This window comes from Salmo salar, chromosome 03, assembly GCF_965601325.2.
Source record: "Salmo salar chromosome 03, fSalSal1, whole genome shotgun sequence".
Classification (NCBI taxonomy): Eukaryota; Metazoa; Chordata; class Actinopteri; order Salmoniformes; family Salmonidae; genus Salmo; species Salmo salar.
Window position 1 is genome coordinate 27,916,569 of NC_138293.1, and position 16,789 is coordinate 27,933,357.

At 40.3% G+C, this 16,789-nt stretch overlaps 1 protein-coding gene across 1 annotated transcript in view; it reads left to right on the top strand.

Moving 5' to 3' along the window:
• The first annotated feature begins 5,876 nt into the window (after positions 1–5,876).
• The window catches only part of LOC106599303 (contactin-associated protein-like 2), a 61,524-nt gene continuing 50,611 nt past the window's right edge, over positions 5,877–16,789 (top strand). The window contains exon 1 of the mRNA XM_014190466.3: positions 5,877–6,142. Coding sequence (XP_014045941.1) covers positions 6,061–6,142 — 82 coding nt within the window. The 5' untranslated portion in view covers positions 5,877–6,060. The remainder of the gene's footprint in view (positions 6,143–16,789) is intronic.

Here is a 16,789-nt window from a genome sequence, read left to right on the forward strand (position 1 = left end):
TTAAACTTTGTGATTCTGATATAGATAATACTGAGTTGGACCAAGCCATTAAACAAATGCCTATAGATATATCTCCTGGACTCGATGGCCTGACTCCTGAATTCTATCGATATTTTTGGCCTGATTTGAGAGAGTTATTGCTTTCGGTCTACAAAGAGGGTATTGCTAATGCTATCTTACATCCTTCTTGGAGACAGGGACTAATAGTTATTATACTCAAACCAAAGAAGGACTCTCTTTACCTGGACAATTGGAGACCAATGAAGTTGTTGGCAACTGACTATAAGTTGCTAGCTTATGTCTATACCAATAGGCTGAAAAAAGGCCTTGATGATATAATCAGTGGAACTCAATCAGCCTTCATTAAAGGAAGGATTATCCATAACCATATACAATTGGTTTTAGATATTTTTGATTATAGTGAGTTCGTAGAAGATGATGGCTTTATATTGTTTTTAGATTTTTTAAAGGCTTTTGACACTTTAGAGCACAACTTTTCATTTAGAACTCTCTCTACTTTTGGGTTTGGGGAGAATGTCTGTAAAGTGATAAGTATGATGTATAATGATATTAGCAGTTCGGTGGCTATGAGTAATGGCACTTCCCTTCGTTTCTCTATTGCTAGAGGAATTAGACAGGGTTGTCCAATCTCCCCTCTTTTATTTATTTTAGCCACAGATTTACTAGTCATATTTCTTAACAAATCTGAGAATTTTAAAGGGATCCATATTTTTGGTAAAGATAAAAATATCAGTCAATTTGCAGATATACACTGCCCTTTTCCTAAAGGATAGAGCGACAATTCCCTTGGCTAGTGACAGAATCAGGAAATGTTCTATGGTCTCTGGGTTGATCGCATGCCAATTCATTGCTGTGACTCCGTCAACATTGCCTCCATACCTGTTAAAAAGGAAGTAAAATATTTAGGAATTCTTGTCACAGAAAAAAATTCACATAGAGAATCTTTAAAAATCGATAATAGGATTAATTCCATGAGAGTTTCATTAAGTCAGTGGCTGCAATGTGATATCTCAATTTTGGGTCATATTCTTTTGTCCAAGACAGATGGTTTATCTAGAATCATTTACCAAAGTCAATCCCTTTTTCTTTCTTCTAATGACATTTTAAAAAGTCAATTCTGTTATATTTACATTTGTTTGGAAGAATAAAATGCATTTTATTCGGAAATCACAATTAGTGAAAGACTATGTGTCACGTCCTGACCATAGAAAGATGTTATTTTCTATGGTAGAGTAGGTCAGGGCGTGACAGGTTTTTCTTCTTCTATGTTTTCTATTTCTATGTTTAGGTTCTAGTTTTGTATTTCAGTGTTGGGGTTTTGTTTGGGATGATCTCCAATTAGAGGCAGCTGGTCCTCGTTGTCTCTAATTGGAGATCATACTTAAGTAGGGGTTTTTCCACCTGGGTTTTGTGGGTGATTAATTTTGAGTTGTGTATGTGTTCATCTCTGCGTCACGGTTTGTTGTTTTTTCGTTCAGTGTATTTATGTATTGCATAGTTTCACAGTATAAATAAAATGTGGAACGACACACACGCTGTACTTTGGTCCTCTTCTCCTTACGACATCCGTGACACTATGATCGTGGAGGTTTACAGGCTATTTATTTTGAGTCGTTAGTGGGTGCTTTTAAAATTAAATGGTTGAAATTATGTCCGTCTAACCATACCTCAATGTGGTATCATATCCCTAACAGTCTGTTTAATCAACTTGGTGGACTTGAATTCCCAATGAAATGTGATTTTGACCCTCCAAAATTACCTGTGAAATTGTCTAAGTTTCACCAGCAAATATAATTTTTCTGGAAAATGATATTCAAGCACAATTTTCCCCCCACAAAAGATTGATTTGTAATAAAGTTATAAAAATTAATAGGAAATCAATTTTCAAAGGCCTTTGGTTTGACAAGGGTATTCATGTTGTATGTGAAACTGGGGAGTTTTTGTCGTTTGAGTTCATTGGTAAATTTCAGGTTAATATTACTGAGAGAAAATATATGAAGGTTTGCAAAGCAATTCCACTTCCTTTACTTGGACTTATTAAGAACACTTTGTTATATTATGAGGTTTTTCTCTCTTTTCCAAGTTTACAAATTAATGACTTGAATCTTTTGGATAAAAAATGCAACAATACGAGTGGCAGTTAATGAAGTAATTTTTGGTGATTGTAATTCAATATATTGCTATGGAAGTGACTGTCACGTCCTGACCAGTAAAGGGGGTTATTTATTATTGTAGTTTGGTCAGGGCGTGGCAGGGGGTGTTTGTTTTATGTGTTTCAGGGTTTTTGGGTTATGTTCTCTGTTAGTGTATTTCTATGTTTGTTCTAGTATGTCTATTTCTATGTTTAAGTTTCTTGGGTTGACCTTCAATTGGAGGCAGCTGTTCCTCGTTGCCTCTAATTGAAGGTCCTATTTAGTAGGGGTGTTTTTTCCTGTGTTTTGTGGGTGGTTGTTTCCTGTTACAGAACCACCCACCATGACTGGATCAAGCGGCGTGCCCGGGCAGAGATGGACACCTGGTCGGTATTGGAATGGATGGAGAGGAGAAATTGGACTTGGAGGCAAGTCATTGAACGATATCGGAGTCTACCAGGGAAGAACGGGAGGCAGCCCCCAAATTTTTTTTGGGGGGGCACACGGGTAGTTTGGCTGGCCCAGGGGTGAGCCTGAGCAAACTCCCGTGCTTATTGTGTCAAGCATGTGCCTGCTTCTCGCACTTTCTCTCCGGTAAGCCTCCACAGTCCAGTACGTCCTGATCCTCGCACTAGCCCTGAGGTGCGTGTCACTAGTCTGGCGCCTCCAAAGCCAGTCCCACGCACCAGGCCTTTAGTGCGCCTGCCCAGTCCAGTACGTCCTGTTCCTGCTCCTCGCACTAGCCCTGTGATGCATGTCACTAGTCTGGCGCCTCCAAAGCCAGTCCCACGCATCAGGCTTTCAGTGCGCAGTCCCCATCTAGAGCTTCCGGCGACAGTGCCCCGTCTAGAGCTTCCTGCAACAGTGCCCCGTCTAGAGCTTCCGGCGACAGTTCCCCGTCCAGTGTTTCCGGCAACGTCCCACAGTCCGGAACCGACAGAGACGGCCCACAGTCCGGAACCGACAGAGACGGCCCACAGTCCGGAACCGACAGAGACGGCCTGCCAGTCCGGCGCAGCCAGAGTCGCCCGCCAGTCCGGCGCAGCCAGAGTCGCCCCTCAGCCCAGAGCCTTCAGCGGTGGGCTACAGCCCTGAGCCTTCAGCAGGGGTGGACAGGTTAGAGTGGGGATTAAGCCTGGAGCCAGAGCCACCTCCGTGGGGGGAGGTTTAGGAAGGGGGGGTGTAGCATGGAAGAACCGTCGGTGACGGTGGCCACCCTCCCTTCCCTCCCTTTATTTGGAGTTTATTTTGTGTTTTTTTTTGGGGGGGGGTACTGTCACGTCCTCACCAGTAAAGGGGGTTATTTGTTATTGTAGTTTGGTCAGGGCGTGGCAGGGGGTGTTTGTTTTATGTGTTTTGGGGTTTTTGGGTTATGTTCTATGTTAGTGTATTTCTATGTTTGTTCTAGTATGTCTATTTCTATGTTTAAGTTTCTTGGGTTGACCTTCAATTGGAGGCAGCTGTTCCTCGTTGCCTCTAATTGAAGGTCCTATTTAGTAGGGGTGTTTTTTCCTGTGTTTTGTGGGTGGTTGTTTCCTGTTTTGTGTATGTTGCACCTGACGGGACTGTTTACAGTCGTTTTGTTGTTTAAGAGTTTAATAAAAGTGAATATGAGCATGTCACACGCCGCGTCTTGATCCCCATTAGACGACCCGCGTTACAGTGACCAACCCATGTTATGGTCAAAAGCGACTACCTTTTACCTTACTTGTCCAGATATCCCAAAAGTTAAAGAAACTAATTTTAAAATATATTCTTCCATCTACCGTGTTAATGATTTCTTGCACAAAAGATTACATTTTTACAAAATGCCTTGTGTTTTTTGTTCCTCTGATTCCGAATCTTTAGAGCATTTATTTTTCATGCTGCCATTCTCATTAAATGGATTGAAATTCATGAATGATTGTGTATAAAATCTCCAGAATTACCTACACTACCGTTCAAAAGTTTAGGGTCACTTAGAAATGTCCTTGTTTTTGAAAGAATAGCAAAAAATTTTGTCCATTAAAATAACATCAAATTGATCAGAAATACAGTGTAGACATTGTTATTGTTGTAAATGACTATTGTAGCTGGAAACGGCAGATTTTTTATGGAATATCTACATAGGCGTACAGAGGCCCATTAACAGCAACCATCACTCCTGTGTTCCAATGGGACGTTGTGTTAGCTAATCCAAGTTTATCATTTTAAAAGGCTAATTGATCGTTAGAAAACCCTTTTGCAATTATGTTAGCAGAGCTGAAAACTGTTGTGCTGATTAAAGAAGCAATAAAACTGGCCTTCTTTAAATTAGTTGAGTATCTGGAGCATCAGCATTTGTGAGTTCGATTACAGGCTCATAATGGCCAGAAACAAAGAACTTAATTCTGAAACTCATCAGTCTATCCTTGTTCTGATAAATGAAGGCAATTCCATGCGAGAAATTGCCAAGAAACTGAAGATCTCGTACAACACTGTGTACTACTCCCTTTACAGTACAGCACAAACTGGCTCTAACCAGAATAAAAAGAGGAGAGGGAGGCCCCGGTGCACAACTGAGCAAGAGGACAAGTACATTAGAGTGTCTCGTTTGAGAAACAGACACCTCACAAGTCCTCAACTGGCAGCTTCATTAAATAGTACCCGCAAAACACCAGTCACAACATTAACAGTGAAGAGGCGACTCTGGGATGCTGGCCTTCTAGACCTTCCGGAGACACCTAAAACCCCACCTCTTTAAGGAATACCTGGGATAGGATAAAGTAATCCTTCTAACCCACCCCCCCCCCAAATTTATAACATTTTTTAATTAAAATAAAAAAAAAGATATAGATGTACTATTGTAAAGTGGTTGTTCCACTGGATATCATAAGGTGAATGCACCAATTTGTAAGTCGCTCTGGATATGAGCGTCTGCTAAATGACGTAAATGTAAAGGTAAATGTAGGCAGAGTTGCAAAGAAAAAGCCATATCTCAGACTGGCCAATAAAAATAAAATATTAAGATAGACAAAAGAACACAGACACTGGACAGAGGAACTCTGCCTAGAAGGCCAGCATCTCGGAGTCGCCTCTTCACTGTTGACGTTGAGACATTTATAAGTGACCCCAAACTTTTGAACGGTAGTGTATGTTTATCTTTGATGATGTTAAATGGCATTATGCTTATCCTTGTAATTCCGATCATAACTATTTTATTAACATTATTATTCTCCTGGCCAAATATTATATTCACAAATGTAAATGGGGTGGAAAAAAATCTTATTTTGGATTTTTTTCATTGAACTGTTAAAATTTTATAAATCTCTCAAACTTGAGAAACTTTAAAAGTTGTACAAATTATTAGAAGTCATGTCTCTGTATGTCTGTTAATGTCTCATTGCCTTGTCACATATTATTGATGTCCTGAATTAATCTTTTGTTTGGGGGGGTGGCTCGCCTGGTGTTCTGTTATTACATTTTTTCATTGTATTCACAGGAGTGTCGCTATATTGATGTGTGTTATTGTTATTATTGCTACAATAATTATTATTATTTTTTATATATAAATAAATGTTTGGTGGACCATACCATCATCACAGAAATATAGGGGAACGGCAAGGCAATTTCCAATTCAGCACCTGGCAGCGATTCTTCTGTATGTCCTATCATAATTATAAAGATAGTATCCGACAATGCCGTTAGAGGTAATGGGGCAGTGCGATCAAAAAACTGTTTTGCTCGGTGACACGGGAGGTAGTGAATATTGCGCACCGGCATGTGAGCTAGCCGCTTGGTAGCAGCCACTTTCTATATAGCTAATAAACCATTATCTGGATAGCTGTCTTCAGCTTGCTTCCGCCTGTAGAGGCGGGTTATGAAACATCCATAGGCAACGGAAAACACAACTTGCCAAAATTTGCTTAGTTTCAAGCTTTAATTAAAGATGCTTCCGGGAAAGGAGCTAACGTTACTGCTCTGGATCTTCAGTCGCTTCAGCAGCCTCAGCGCAGCATCTTCATCATCCCGTAAGTAGGCTATTAACACACACTGTAGCCTATATGGTATGCGCTTAGCTACGTTGCTTTGTGCTCTTCTTGTTCAGGACCAGGGCATTGCAGACTAAGTGTTATGCGTCAAAGTGTTTACCACTTCGGCATCAGACCTGCTTAGAAGACATGGCAGTATAATAATTACCGGTGTTTTCAGTAATATAGAACCGTATGTTATTGTATTTATTAAGGGGGGGGGGGGGGGGGGGGGGCTATGCTGCTTATAAGCTACCTATGACCTGCCTCCTTGTTTCGCTCATAGCCTAGAGATCCTAGATGATGCTGAATGGCAGGCTACAGTAGGCTACGTTTGGTGTCAAAATTATTTATCCTTGATAGATGTTTCTGCCACTTTGTTTCTGTAGAGTGCGGTTCTTATTACAACGCACTGCAGGATTGTTTCTTTTTTTTAAATTAAGACAAATTCGAGTCTCCGAAAAGTTTAATTGAAAATGTAATTATAACAGGCTAGATTAGGACGCCTACTGTGTTCTTATATAATTGATGAGTGTACATGAATAAGCTTGAATGCACAAAAACATCAATAGGCTATGATTGATATTATCATCATACATGTTTTAGGAAGTAGGTGTTCATGCTTTGCTCTTTATGCTACCCTGATAAACACAGGACTGAAACAGATGTAGTGATGGCTGGAAGAGAGTACTGATCTCATGTGACAGGCACTTTAGATGTCCCTGTTAAACATTAGGACCTGTTGACCTGCAAGCAAAGTCATTATTTAAATATATATATATATATATATATATATATATATATATATATATATATATATATAGTACCAGTCAAAAGTTTGGACAAACCTACTCATTCCAGGGTTTTTCTTTATTTTTACTATTTTCTACATTGTAGAATAATAGTGAAGACATCACAATTATGAAATAACACATATGGAATCATGTAGTAACCAAAAAAGTGTTAAACAAATCTTAATATGTTTTAGATTTGAGATTTTTCAAAGTAGCCACCCTTTGCCTTGATGACAGCTTTGCACACTCTTGACATTCTCTCAACCAGCTTCATGAGGTAGTCACCTGGGATGCATTTCAATTAATAGGTGTGCCTTGTTAAAAGTTAATTTGTGGAATTTCTTTCCTTAATGTGTTTGAGACAATCAGTTGTGCTGTGACAATGTAGAGGCGGTATACAGAAGATAGCCCTATTTGGTAAAAGACCAAGTCCATATTATGGCAAGAACAGCTTAAATAAGCAAAAAGAAACAACAGTCCATCATTACTTTAAGACATGAAGGTCAGTCAATGTGGATAATGTCAAGAACTTTCAACATTTCTTCAAGTGCAGTCTCAAAAACCATCAAGTGCTGTGGTGAAACTGGCTCTCATGAGGACTGCCACAGGAAAGGAAGACCCAGAGTTACCTCTGCTGCAGACGATAAGTTCATTAAAGTTAACTGCACCTCAAATTGCAGCCCAAATAAATATTTCACAGAGTTCAAGTAACAGACACATCTCAACATCAACTGTTCACAGGAGACTTTGTGAATCAGGCCTTCATGGTTGAATTGATGCAACAATAAAAAAAAACACTACTAAAGGACACCAATAATAAGAAGAGACTTGCTTGGGCCATGAAACACGAGCAATGTACATTAGACTGGTGGAAATCTGTCCTTTGGTCTGATGAGACCAAATTTGAGATTTTTGGTTCCAACCGCTGTGTCTTTGTGAGACGCAGAGTAGGTGAACGGATGATCTCTGCATGTGTGGTTCCCACAGTGAAGAATGGAGGAGGAGGTGTGATGGTGTGGGGGTGCTTTGCTGGTGACACTGTCAGTGATTTATTTAGAATTCAAGGCACACTTAACCAGCATGGCTACCACATAATTCTGCAGCGATACGCCATCCCATCTGGTTTGCGCTTAGTGGGACTATCATTTGTTTTTCAACAGGACAATGACCCAACACACCTCCAGGTTGTATATGGGCTATTTGACCAGGAATGAGAGTGATGGAGTGCTGCATCAGATGACCTGGCCACCACAATCGCCTGACCTCAACCCATTTGAGATTTTTTGGGATGAGTTGGACCGCAGAGTGACGGAAAAGCAGCCAACAAGTGCTCAGCATATGTGGGAACTCCTTCAAGACTGTTGGAAAAGCATTCTAGGTGTGTCCAAACTTTTGAATGGTACTGTATATTGTGTTTATATGTGTCATTCACATGTAAAGGTATGTGTGTAAGAGAGACATTGTGATACCCTGAAATGCCTTGAGATGAGTCCCAGGACAGAAGTAAATAAACAACAAACTGAAATAAAATAAAAAAAGGAGATCATTCACACAGAATCAGGACTATTTGTCATTATATTTGTCTATTCAGCTATTTTTAACAGACAATACATAGTGGCAAACTATCTGATAATTGTAAGTGGCTAATGGAAAATTGAGAAAAATATGGACTATGCCAATACTCAGTGAGCACAGCCTGACCAATGACCATTTTGACTGGCCTTTACAGGCAGACTTGACTGCAGGCTGTGCTCACTGAGGATGAGTGACATACTAACACACTCATACTAACACTTTGGGGAAACTATTCCTTGAGGTTCAAAGAGTGAGAGATACAGGGGGAGAGAGAGGCAGAAGGAGAGTTTGTGCTTTTGTGTCAGAGGTTTGTCTTTAACATATCTACTGAACACATTATTGAATTGTTTTCCTCCAGCCTGCAATGACCTTTCACTAGTTGTATGAGTAGAGATGCAGAGATTTAGATTCAGGTTTAATGGGGTTTTATTTCAGCTTTCTGAATGTCTCAGATCAGATTAAGCTGTAAACCTCTTGGTTACCTTATTTACATATTTATACTGTGTGTTAGACTAGCTCAGCAATGAAAGCCAAATGGTGAACTTCTATGGAAATATTATTGGATTTCTATTGTAGCGGTTTCCCTGACCGATTATCAAGTTATGTATGTGACTTACCTGGTTAAATAAAGGATTATAAATTAAAACCAGATTAGTGTTTTTGATAATGCCTTGTGTCAATGACAAGGGAAGCCAGGGACCCATCAGCCTTGACTTCTGTTGATGTCTCTGTGTTGACCTTTGTGATCTATAGTTACCTCTGGGACATAAAGACAGACTGATTGTGGTCAAGTGGCTTTGTGCCACATTTGTGCCTCAATGATTTTATACAGTGTAAAAAAAGTGTAAAAGTTATTGATCATTATAAACTGGGTGGTTAGAGCACTGAATGCTGATTGGCTGACAGCCGTGGTATATCAGACTTTATACCACGGGTAAGACAAAAAAAATATTTTTACTGCTCTAATTATGTTGGTAACCAGTTTATAATACCAATAAGGCACGGCTAAGGGTTGTATCCAGGCACTCCACTTTGTGTCGTGCAGAGAACAGCCCTTAGCTGTGGTACAGTATATAGGCCATGTACCACACCCCCTTGGGCCTTGTTACTTAAATATAACAGGAAATATATAGTATAAACATTTTAAAGATCACGTGTGAAATTAAAGCTTAGAATGAATCACTTAATTCATGAGACTCAATTGACTTTCCCTGGCTAAAGGATTTAGATAAATCAAACTCTGAGTAATGCAATTTGGCCCACTAAAAGGAAATACATTTGAAAAATGAACCCAGTCAATCATCACTGAAGTAGCTCAGAGACCTGCATGGAAAATCCATAGGGAATAGACCAAAAACAAATCAGGTCTCTCTGTAGTTCACCAAACTAACTTTAAAAACAGACTCATCATGCACATTTGGAGCATAATTTATTTAACCTTTATTTAACTAGGCAAGTCAGTTAAGAACAAATTCTTATTTTCAATGACGGCCTAGGAACAGTGGGTTAACTGCCTTGTTCAGGGGCAGAACGACAGATTTGTACCTTGTCAGCTCGAGGATTTGAACTTGCAACCTTTCGTTTACTAGCACTGTAATATGCACTGTAATGCACTGTAACATAAACATTTGGTACGATAGAAAGAGGACTATTACTATGTGTGAATGAGAGACTACTTCTCCCAGATTTTCAACTCTGCTCTGGTGACTCTAAACAACAAAATGTTTCCAATAATATTGAACTGAAGCTGCTGCCAGGGTCATGTAAGTAGGGAAATAATGATTGCGTCTGCACATAGTAATCTTGCTGCATATCCCCCTGTTTGAGAATGAACCTCTAGATTGGTGTTTTTTTGTTAGGCAAATGAGAAAGCTCATTAAGATTCTGGACACCTGCCATCCTGATTTGTCAAACCATGTGACGCCCTTACCGTGACCCTCCCCCTATTCTACAGGCTCCTCCTTTTGTCCACTCCTGATGGACACCTCCAGAACAAAGACCTTCCCAAAATCAGACCCCAGAAAATCAAAAACACAACCAACCACACCATATCTCTGATAAAATGTTGAGCTGTTTTTTTTGCCACAGCCACTGGTGTTGCACATATGGTGACAGCTTGGCCCCATACATGTATATCTGAAATGATTCCGCATTTATCCTATGTTGTTTGCAGTTGAATTGGGATGTGAGGTGAAAATAGTAGGAAACACACTCCCAGTCCCAATGTCTTGACATGGCTGATTGCCGGTCATAACTCTCTGCGTGTGATTGTGAGGGGAATCATTGGGGTTTCTGAGTCCCAGAAAGAGCAGATTATAAAGGAAGCACTCGTGCACTCGCTTTCAGGCAGCAGACCTCCCCCGTGGATCACTAGCTTTTGACAGAACATGTTCTCATTCAAAATCAGTATTCATTTGTGAGCGCCGCGGGCAGATGCTGTGTTCAGTCTGATTGGGTCGAACAAAGAGAGGGAGCTGAGGAGGGAGCCATTCAAAGCCTAGCTCAGTCATTACCACTTGAATGGGGATTGGTTTGAGAGGCATAAATGACAGCGTTCACAACAAAAGTAATCACAACATTTGGAGTGTCAGTCAGTCCGACCCTCAATATTACTCCCAACCCTGGAATCACAGATTAAAATCATATAACATTCTAATAACGTCATCATTTTAGGAGGTTACATTTTTTCCTGTTTATTGTTATTAGCTGAAGTTGAGTTAGCTAAATATTGGAAATCGAATAGCTTTGTTTACCACAAAAAGCTTCAGGGGCTTAACTTAAAGCCTGCTGCTCTTGTGAATGGAGTGATCCAAAAACATGGCTTTGTATGAAATCCATTATTAAATAAAGCATGCACAATACATACACAATGATGTAGTCCCATATTGTATTTTGAGCTTCGTTCTGTATTAAACCAGATCCTGTTTGAAACATGGTGTTTATGCTATGTGGGGATAGTTGAGTGTGTTTGAGTTTGGCCCCATTGCCTCTAAATTAAGGAGGTCCGTATGGGACTAACCCTGTCTCTGACACAGATCTTTAGGCACAGAACTCTGTTTAAAGCATCTGCTCTGGTTTACTGTTAAAGAACCTGTCTTATTCATTAATCCTTGTCCCCTTTTTATTGCACATTTAAACGGAATGTTTTTCATAGATGTAGCAGCAGTATGGTGGTATAATGTATTATTGTTAAATGATGCATACAGATAATTGTATGAGAAGATGGCATTAAGAGTTTGAATTCATTTCAGAGTTCAGATCTAGTATGGGATTGGGAGGGCACATTTTCTCTCTTTTTAAACAAAACATTTTTCATTGAGCTTGCAAGACATATCCCTGAGGACACTTCAGACTGTACTGCAACTCTCAGATGCAATAACAAGCATTCCCGGGATTTAAGATACTTACTACATAAAAAGATGACTACTTGGTGTGAGCCATGTCATATTCCTCTATTCGACTGAGCTTTTTGAGAAACCTCTCCTCGTATTCATTCAGACTCATGTTCACTGATATCATATCTCCCCCGGCATTACGTTCAACGAGGAGTTCATATTAGGTTTAGACCCACCCAATTTATGTCTGCGATTATAATATCATTATTTCCCAGGTTATTCCAGTTCTTAGATGGCATTTATTATTGATCAATGTCACATCTTTCTCTGGCAGAAAATCATATGTAATGACCTGTGATTTGGATGAAGAGTTTGCCTCATTAAATTATCGTAAGGATGCCACACCAAAGACTGTTGGCAGGGATAAATAACTATATAGCAGTTACAGATGTAACAAATGCATTACCACTTAAAAAAAAAAAACGATGTCCTGTGTCTGAATTGGCAATGATCAAGTGTTGTATGTGCATCTAGCAGTGTGGTAGTAAGAGGCAGCTTCATGAGAGTTATTTAAACACTCAAAAAGCCTCAAATATCCATTTGCTATGAAGGACAGGAGGAGGTGGAGCGAGCGTGTTTAATTTTATGCTTGGCTACTCTCTCCGCAAATCTCACAGGGAAGGCTTCTAAGAGCCTGTTGCTTTTGTTAATACTAATCTAAAGGCAAGGAAATGTAAAAAAAAAGTCAATTTGACTGGCATGTAAAACATGTAATTTGAAGCAGAATTGCTTCTCCGTGAATAAGAATTAGTCAAATTCTGATTTGCTACCACATCACACAATTTTTCTCCCTGTTCTCTGATGTTTTAATGTGTTCTACAATACAGTTCAACATTCAAACATCACTCTATCAAACTTCCTAGCGGAGTAAATGATTTAGCTTCTTTAATTTTCCACTCAGAGGGATCAGACTTGGTGCTCAATGAGTAGTGGGCAATTCATTGTCACAGCAGAATGAAAGTACAGTAATGGTCGGAATGAGAATAATTATTCTTAGAGCTTCATTTGCTGATAGAGTGAAGTAAAACTGTTCCGACTAACACTTTATTTTTCTACTATTATATTAATCCTGTGAGCAAGTGTCCTTGCGACACTCATACATAACGTCCTTGGCTTTTCGGGGACCTACTGTTTATTATTGTCGGCACGTGTGGTGTCATAGAGCCATTCACTTATTAGTGTCTAAGAATAACAAGAGAAGAGAAGGACAGAAGCCTATAGACAGCAAATTTCGAAGTTCTTCCAATTTTCTCTCTCTCTCTCTCTCTCTCTCTCTCTCCCTCTCTCTCTCTCTCTCTCTCTCTCTCTCTCTCTCTCTCTCTCTCTCTCTCTCTCTCTCCTGTCTCTAACATTGGAGGTGACAAAACATGCCATTCCATTAGTTTAAGCTCCGGTCATGCTCCAATAACAGCTCGGCTTCAGCCAAGGCTCAGGCTGTGCTAATAAGTCCCAGAAAGCCAGAATCTCCACAGTGGCAGATTGAATCTAACCTATTACTTGTGTGTTCCAGTGTGAGGCCAGCGAGTAGACTGATTAACATGCCACACTTCTCAGTGTTGTAGCGACTCTGCCATTGTGTCACTGACCTTAGCGCAGCAAATTAAAGGAGCATGGTGGACCAAATTCATTAGCCTATCCCCATCAACATTGTGTTGCCTATTTAGGAGGCTTCCAGTTCTAAATTGCTTTATAAAATGAAAAAATGACATGTCTGGCTGTAGGCCTCAGGCCTTACTCGATGACAGCTAGTAGGCGTGTGGCGGTAGTCACCAGTAACCACATTACCACTGCTCAATGAGGTAGCGCTTTTCCACCCACTAACGTTCTGTGTAAATATATATGGTATTATAGGCCTAGTTCCATGTCATGTAACTATAACAAACTGCCTACCGGTATTTTCTGCTAAAACACAACTCAGCAGCTCATGTACTGTTAGACAAGAAATTAGCAATTAGGAAAAGGTGCCGATGTACAGAATAACCAGCTACCATTTTCCAACATTAGCTCCCCTCTAGTCATTGCGCTCAATTAATTTGTTTTGGTGTAACCCCGATGTTTGTTGATGTTGTGCTGCGGTAGCCTCAAGGCTCCTGGAATGATTGTCACTGCATTTAAGGACAATGTGTAGGGCCAGTCCTAGACATGAGATGAGTGGGCCTTGCTGTAGCTGATGATATCGAAGGTCTTCGTGCTCTTAGCGAAAATGAGGCTATCACAGGAGACTGCATTCAGGCGCTATTGCCAAATCAATAACGTCAGGAGTTCTAGGCTCATCCAACAGCTACAGTAGATACACAGCAGTGAGAAATGAGCTGTCAGCTTTTCTAAGCCATGCCTTTATGCGCTGAGGAATTCATCTGGTTCACTTAATGTATGTTTTTAACCATCTGGGACAATCTCACTACAATAAACGATCATGATGCAAGGCTCGACTCGACAAAGGTGTGTGTGTGTGTGTGTGTTTCGAGTTTCAAGTTTTAATGTCACATGCACAAGTACAGTGAAGTGCCTATCTTGCAAGCTCTAACCTCAATAATGCAGTAATCAATAACAATGGAATACAAAAAATAACAAGATAGAACAAAAACACACAAGATATAAAAATAAGAACTAAGAAATTAATAAGAACACGATAAAGTAAGTAAGCATATACAGTACCATTCAAAAGTTTGGACAGACCTAATCATTCCAGGGTTTTTCTTTATTTTTACTATTTTCTTTATTGTAGAATAATAGTGAAGACATCAACACTATGAAATAACACTTATGTAATCACGTAGTAACCAAAAAAGTGTTAAACAAATCAAAATATAGTTTATATTTGATATTCTTCAAAGTAGCCACCATTTGCCTTGATAACAGCTTCGTACACTCTTGGCATTCTCTCAACCAGCTTCACCTGGAATGCTTTTCCAACAGTCTTGAATGAGTTCCCACATATGCCGAGCACTTGTTGGCTGCTTTTCCTTCACTCTGCGGTCCAACTCAAATTTGGTCTCATCAGACTAAAGGACAGATTTCCACCAGTCTAATGTCCATTGCTCGTGTTTCTTGGTCCAAGCAAGTCTCTTCTTATTATTGGTGTCCTTTAGTAGTGGTCTCTTTGCAGCAATTCAACCATGAAGACCTGATTCACGCAGTCTCCTCAGAAGAGTTGATGTTGAGATATGTCTGTTACTTGAACTCTGGGAAGCATTTATTTGGGTTGCAATTTCTGAGGCTGGTAACTCTAATGAACTTATCGTCTGCAGCAGAGGTAACTCTGGGTCTTCCTTTCCTGTGGCGGACCGCCACAGGAAAGGCGGTCCGCCATGAGAGCCAGTTTCATCACAGCGCTTGATGGTTTTTGAGACTGCACTTGAAGAATCTTTAAAAGTTCTGGAAATGTTCCGTATTGACTGACCTTCATGTCTTAAAGTAATGATGGACTGTCGTTTCTCTTTGCTTATTTGAGCTGTTCTTGCTATAATATGGACTTGGTCTTTTACCAAATAGGGCTATCTTCTGTATACCCACCCCTACCTTGTCACAACATGACTGATTGGCTCAAACGCATTAACTTTTAACAAGACACACCTGTTAATTTAAATGCATTCCAGGTAACTACCTCATGAAGCTGGTTGAGAGAATGCCAAGATTGTGCAAAGCTGTCATCATGGCAAAGGGTGGCTACTTTGAAGAATCTCAAATATAAAATATATTTTGATTTGTTTAACACTTTTTTGGTTACTACATGATTCCATATGTGTTATTTCATAGGTTTGATGTCTTCACTATTATTCTACAATGTAAAAAAAATTGTAAAAATAAAGAAAAACTCTGGAATGAGTAGGTGTGTCCAAACTTTTGACTGGGACTGTATACAGGGTCAGTTTCAGAACCATATTTACAATGTGTAAGGATACTGTATCGATAGAGGTAGATATGTATAGGGTAAAGGTGACAAGGCCACAGGATACATGATAAACAGAGTAGCAGCAGTGTATATGATGATTGTATGTGAGTGGGTGTTTGTAGAGTCAGTATAAATGTATGTGCATATTATGTGTGTGAGCAAATTATAGAGTGAGTGTTTGTATGTGTGTTGGAGTATCAGTGTGTGTAGTGTGTAGGGCCCTATGAGTGTGCATAGAGACAGTGCATAATTAAGTGTAAAATACAAAGGTCAACTCATATAGTCCCTATAGCCATTTTCTAAAATCTTTTTAGGAATCTTATTGCATGGGGATAGAAGCTGTTCAGGAGCCTGTTGGTGTCAGACTTGATGCACCGGTACCACTTGCCGTGCAGAAGCAGAGAGAACAGTCTATGGCTTGGGTGGTTGGAGTCTTTAATGATTTTCCGGACCTTCCTTTCACACCGCCTGATATAGAGGTCCTGGATGGCAGGGAGCTCGACCCCAGTTGTGTACTGGGATGTCTGCACCCAGCCTCTATAGTGCCATGTGATCGAGGTCGGTGCTATTGCCATACCAAGCAGTGATGCACAGTGAAGATGCTCTAAATTGTGCAGTTGTAGAACTTTTTGAGGATCTGAGGGCCATTGCCAAACCATTTCAAGCTCCTGAGGGGGAAGAGGCGCTGCCACGCCTTCTTCACGACTGTACGTGCATGGACCATTTCAAATGTTTAGTGATTTGGAATCAAAGGAACTTGAAGCTCTCGACCCGCTCCACTACAGCCCCCGTCGATGTGGATGGGGGTGTGCTCGCCACCCACCTCCCTCCTTGGTCTTACTGACGCTGAGGGAGAGGTTGTTGTTCCGGCCCCACACTGCCAGGTCACTGACCTCCTCCCTGTAGGCTGTCTCATCATCACCGGTGACCAGGCCTACCACACCGTGTGTGAGAGAGAGTGTGAGTGTGAGCACATGGCACAATATTT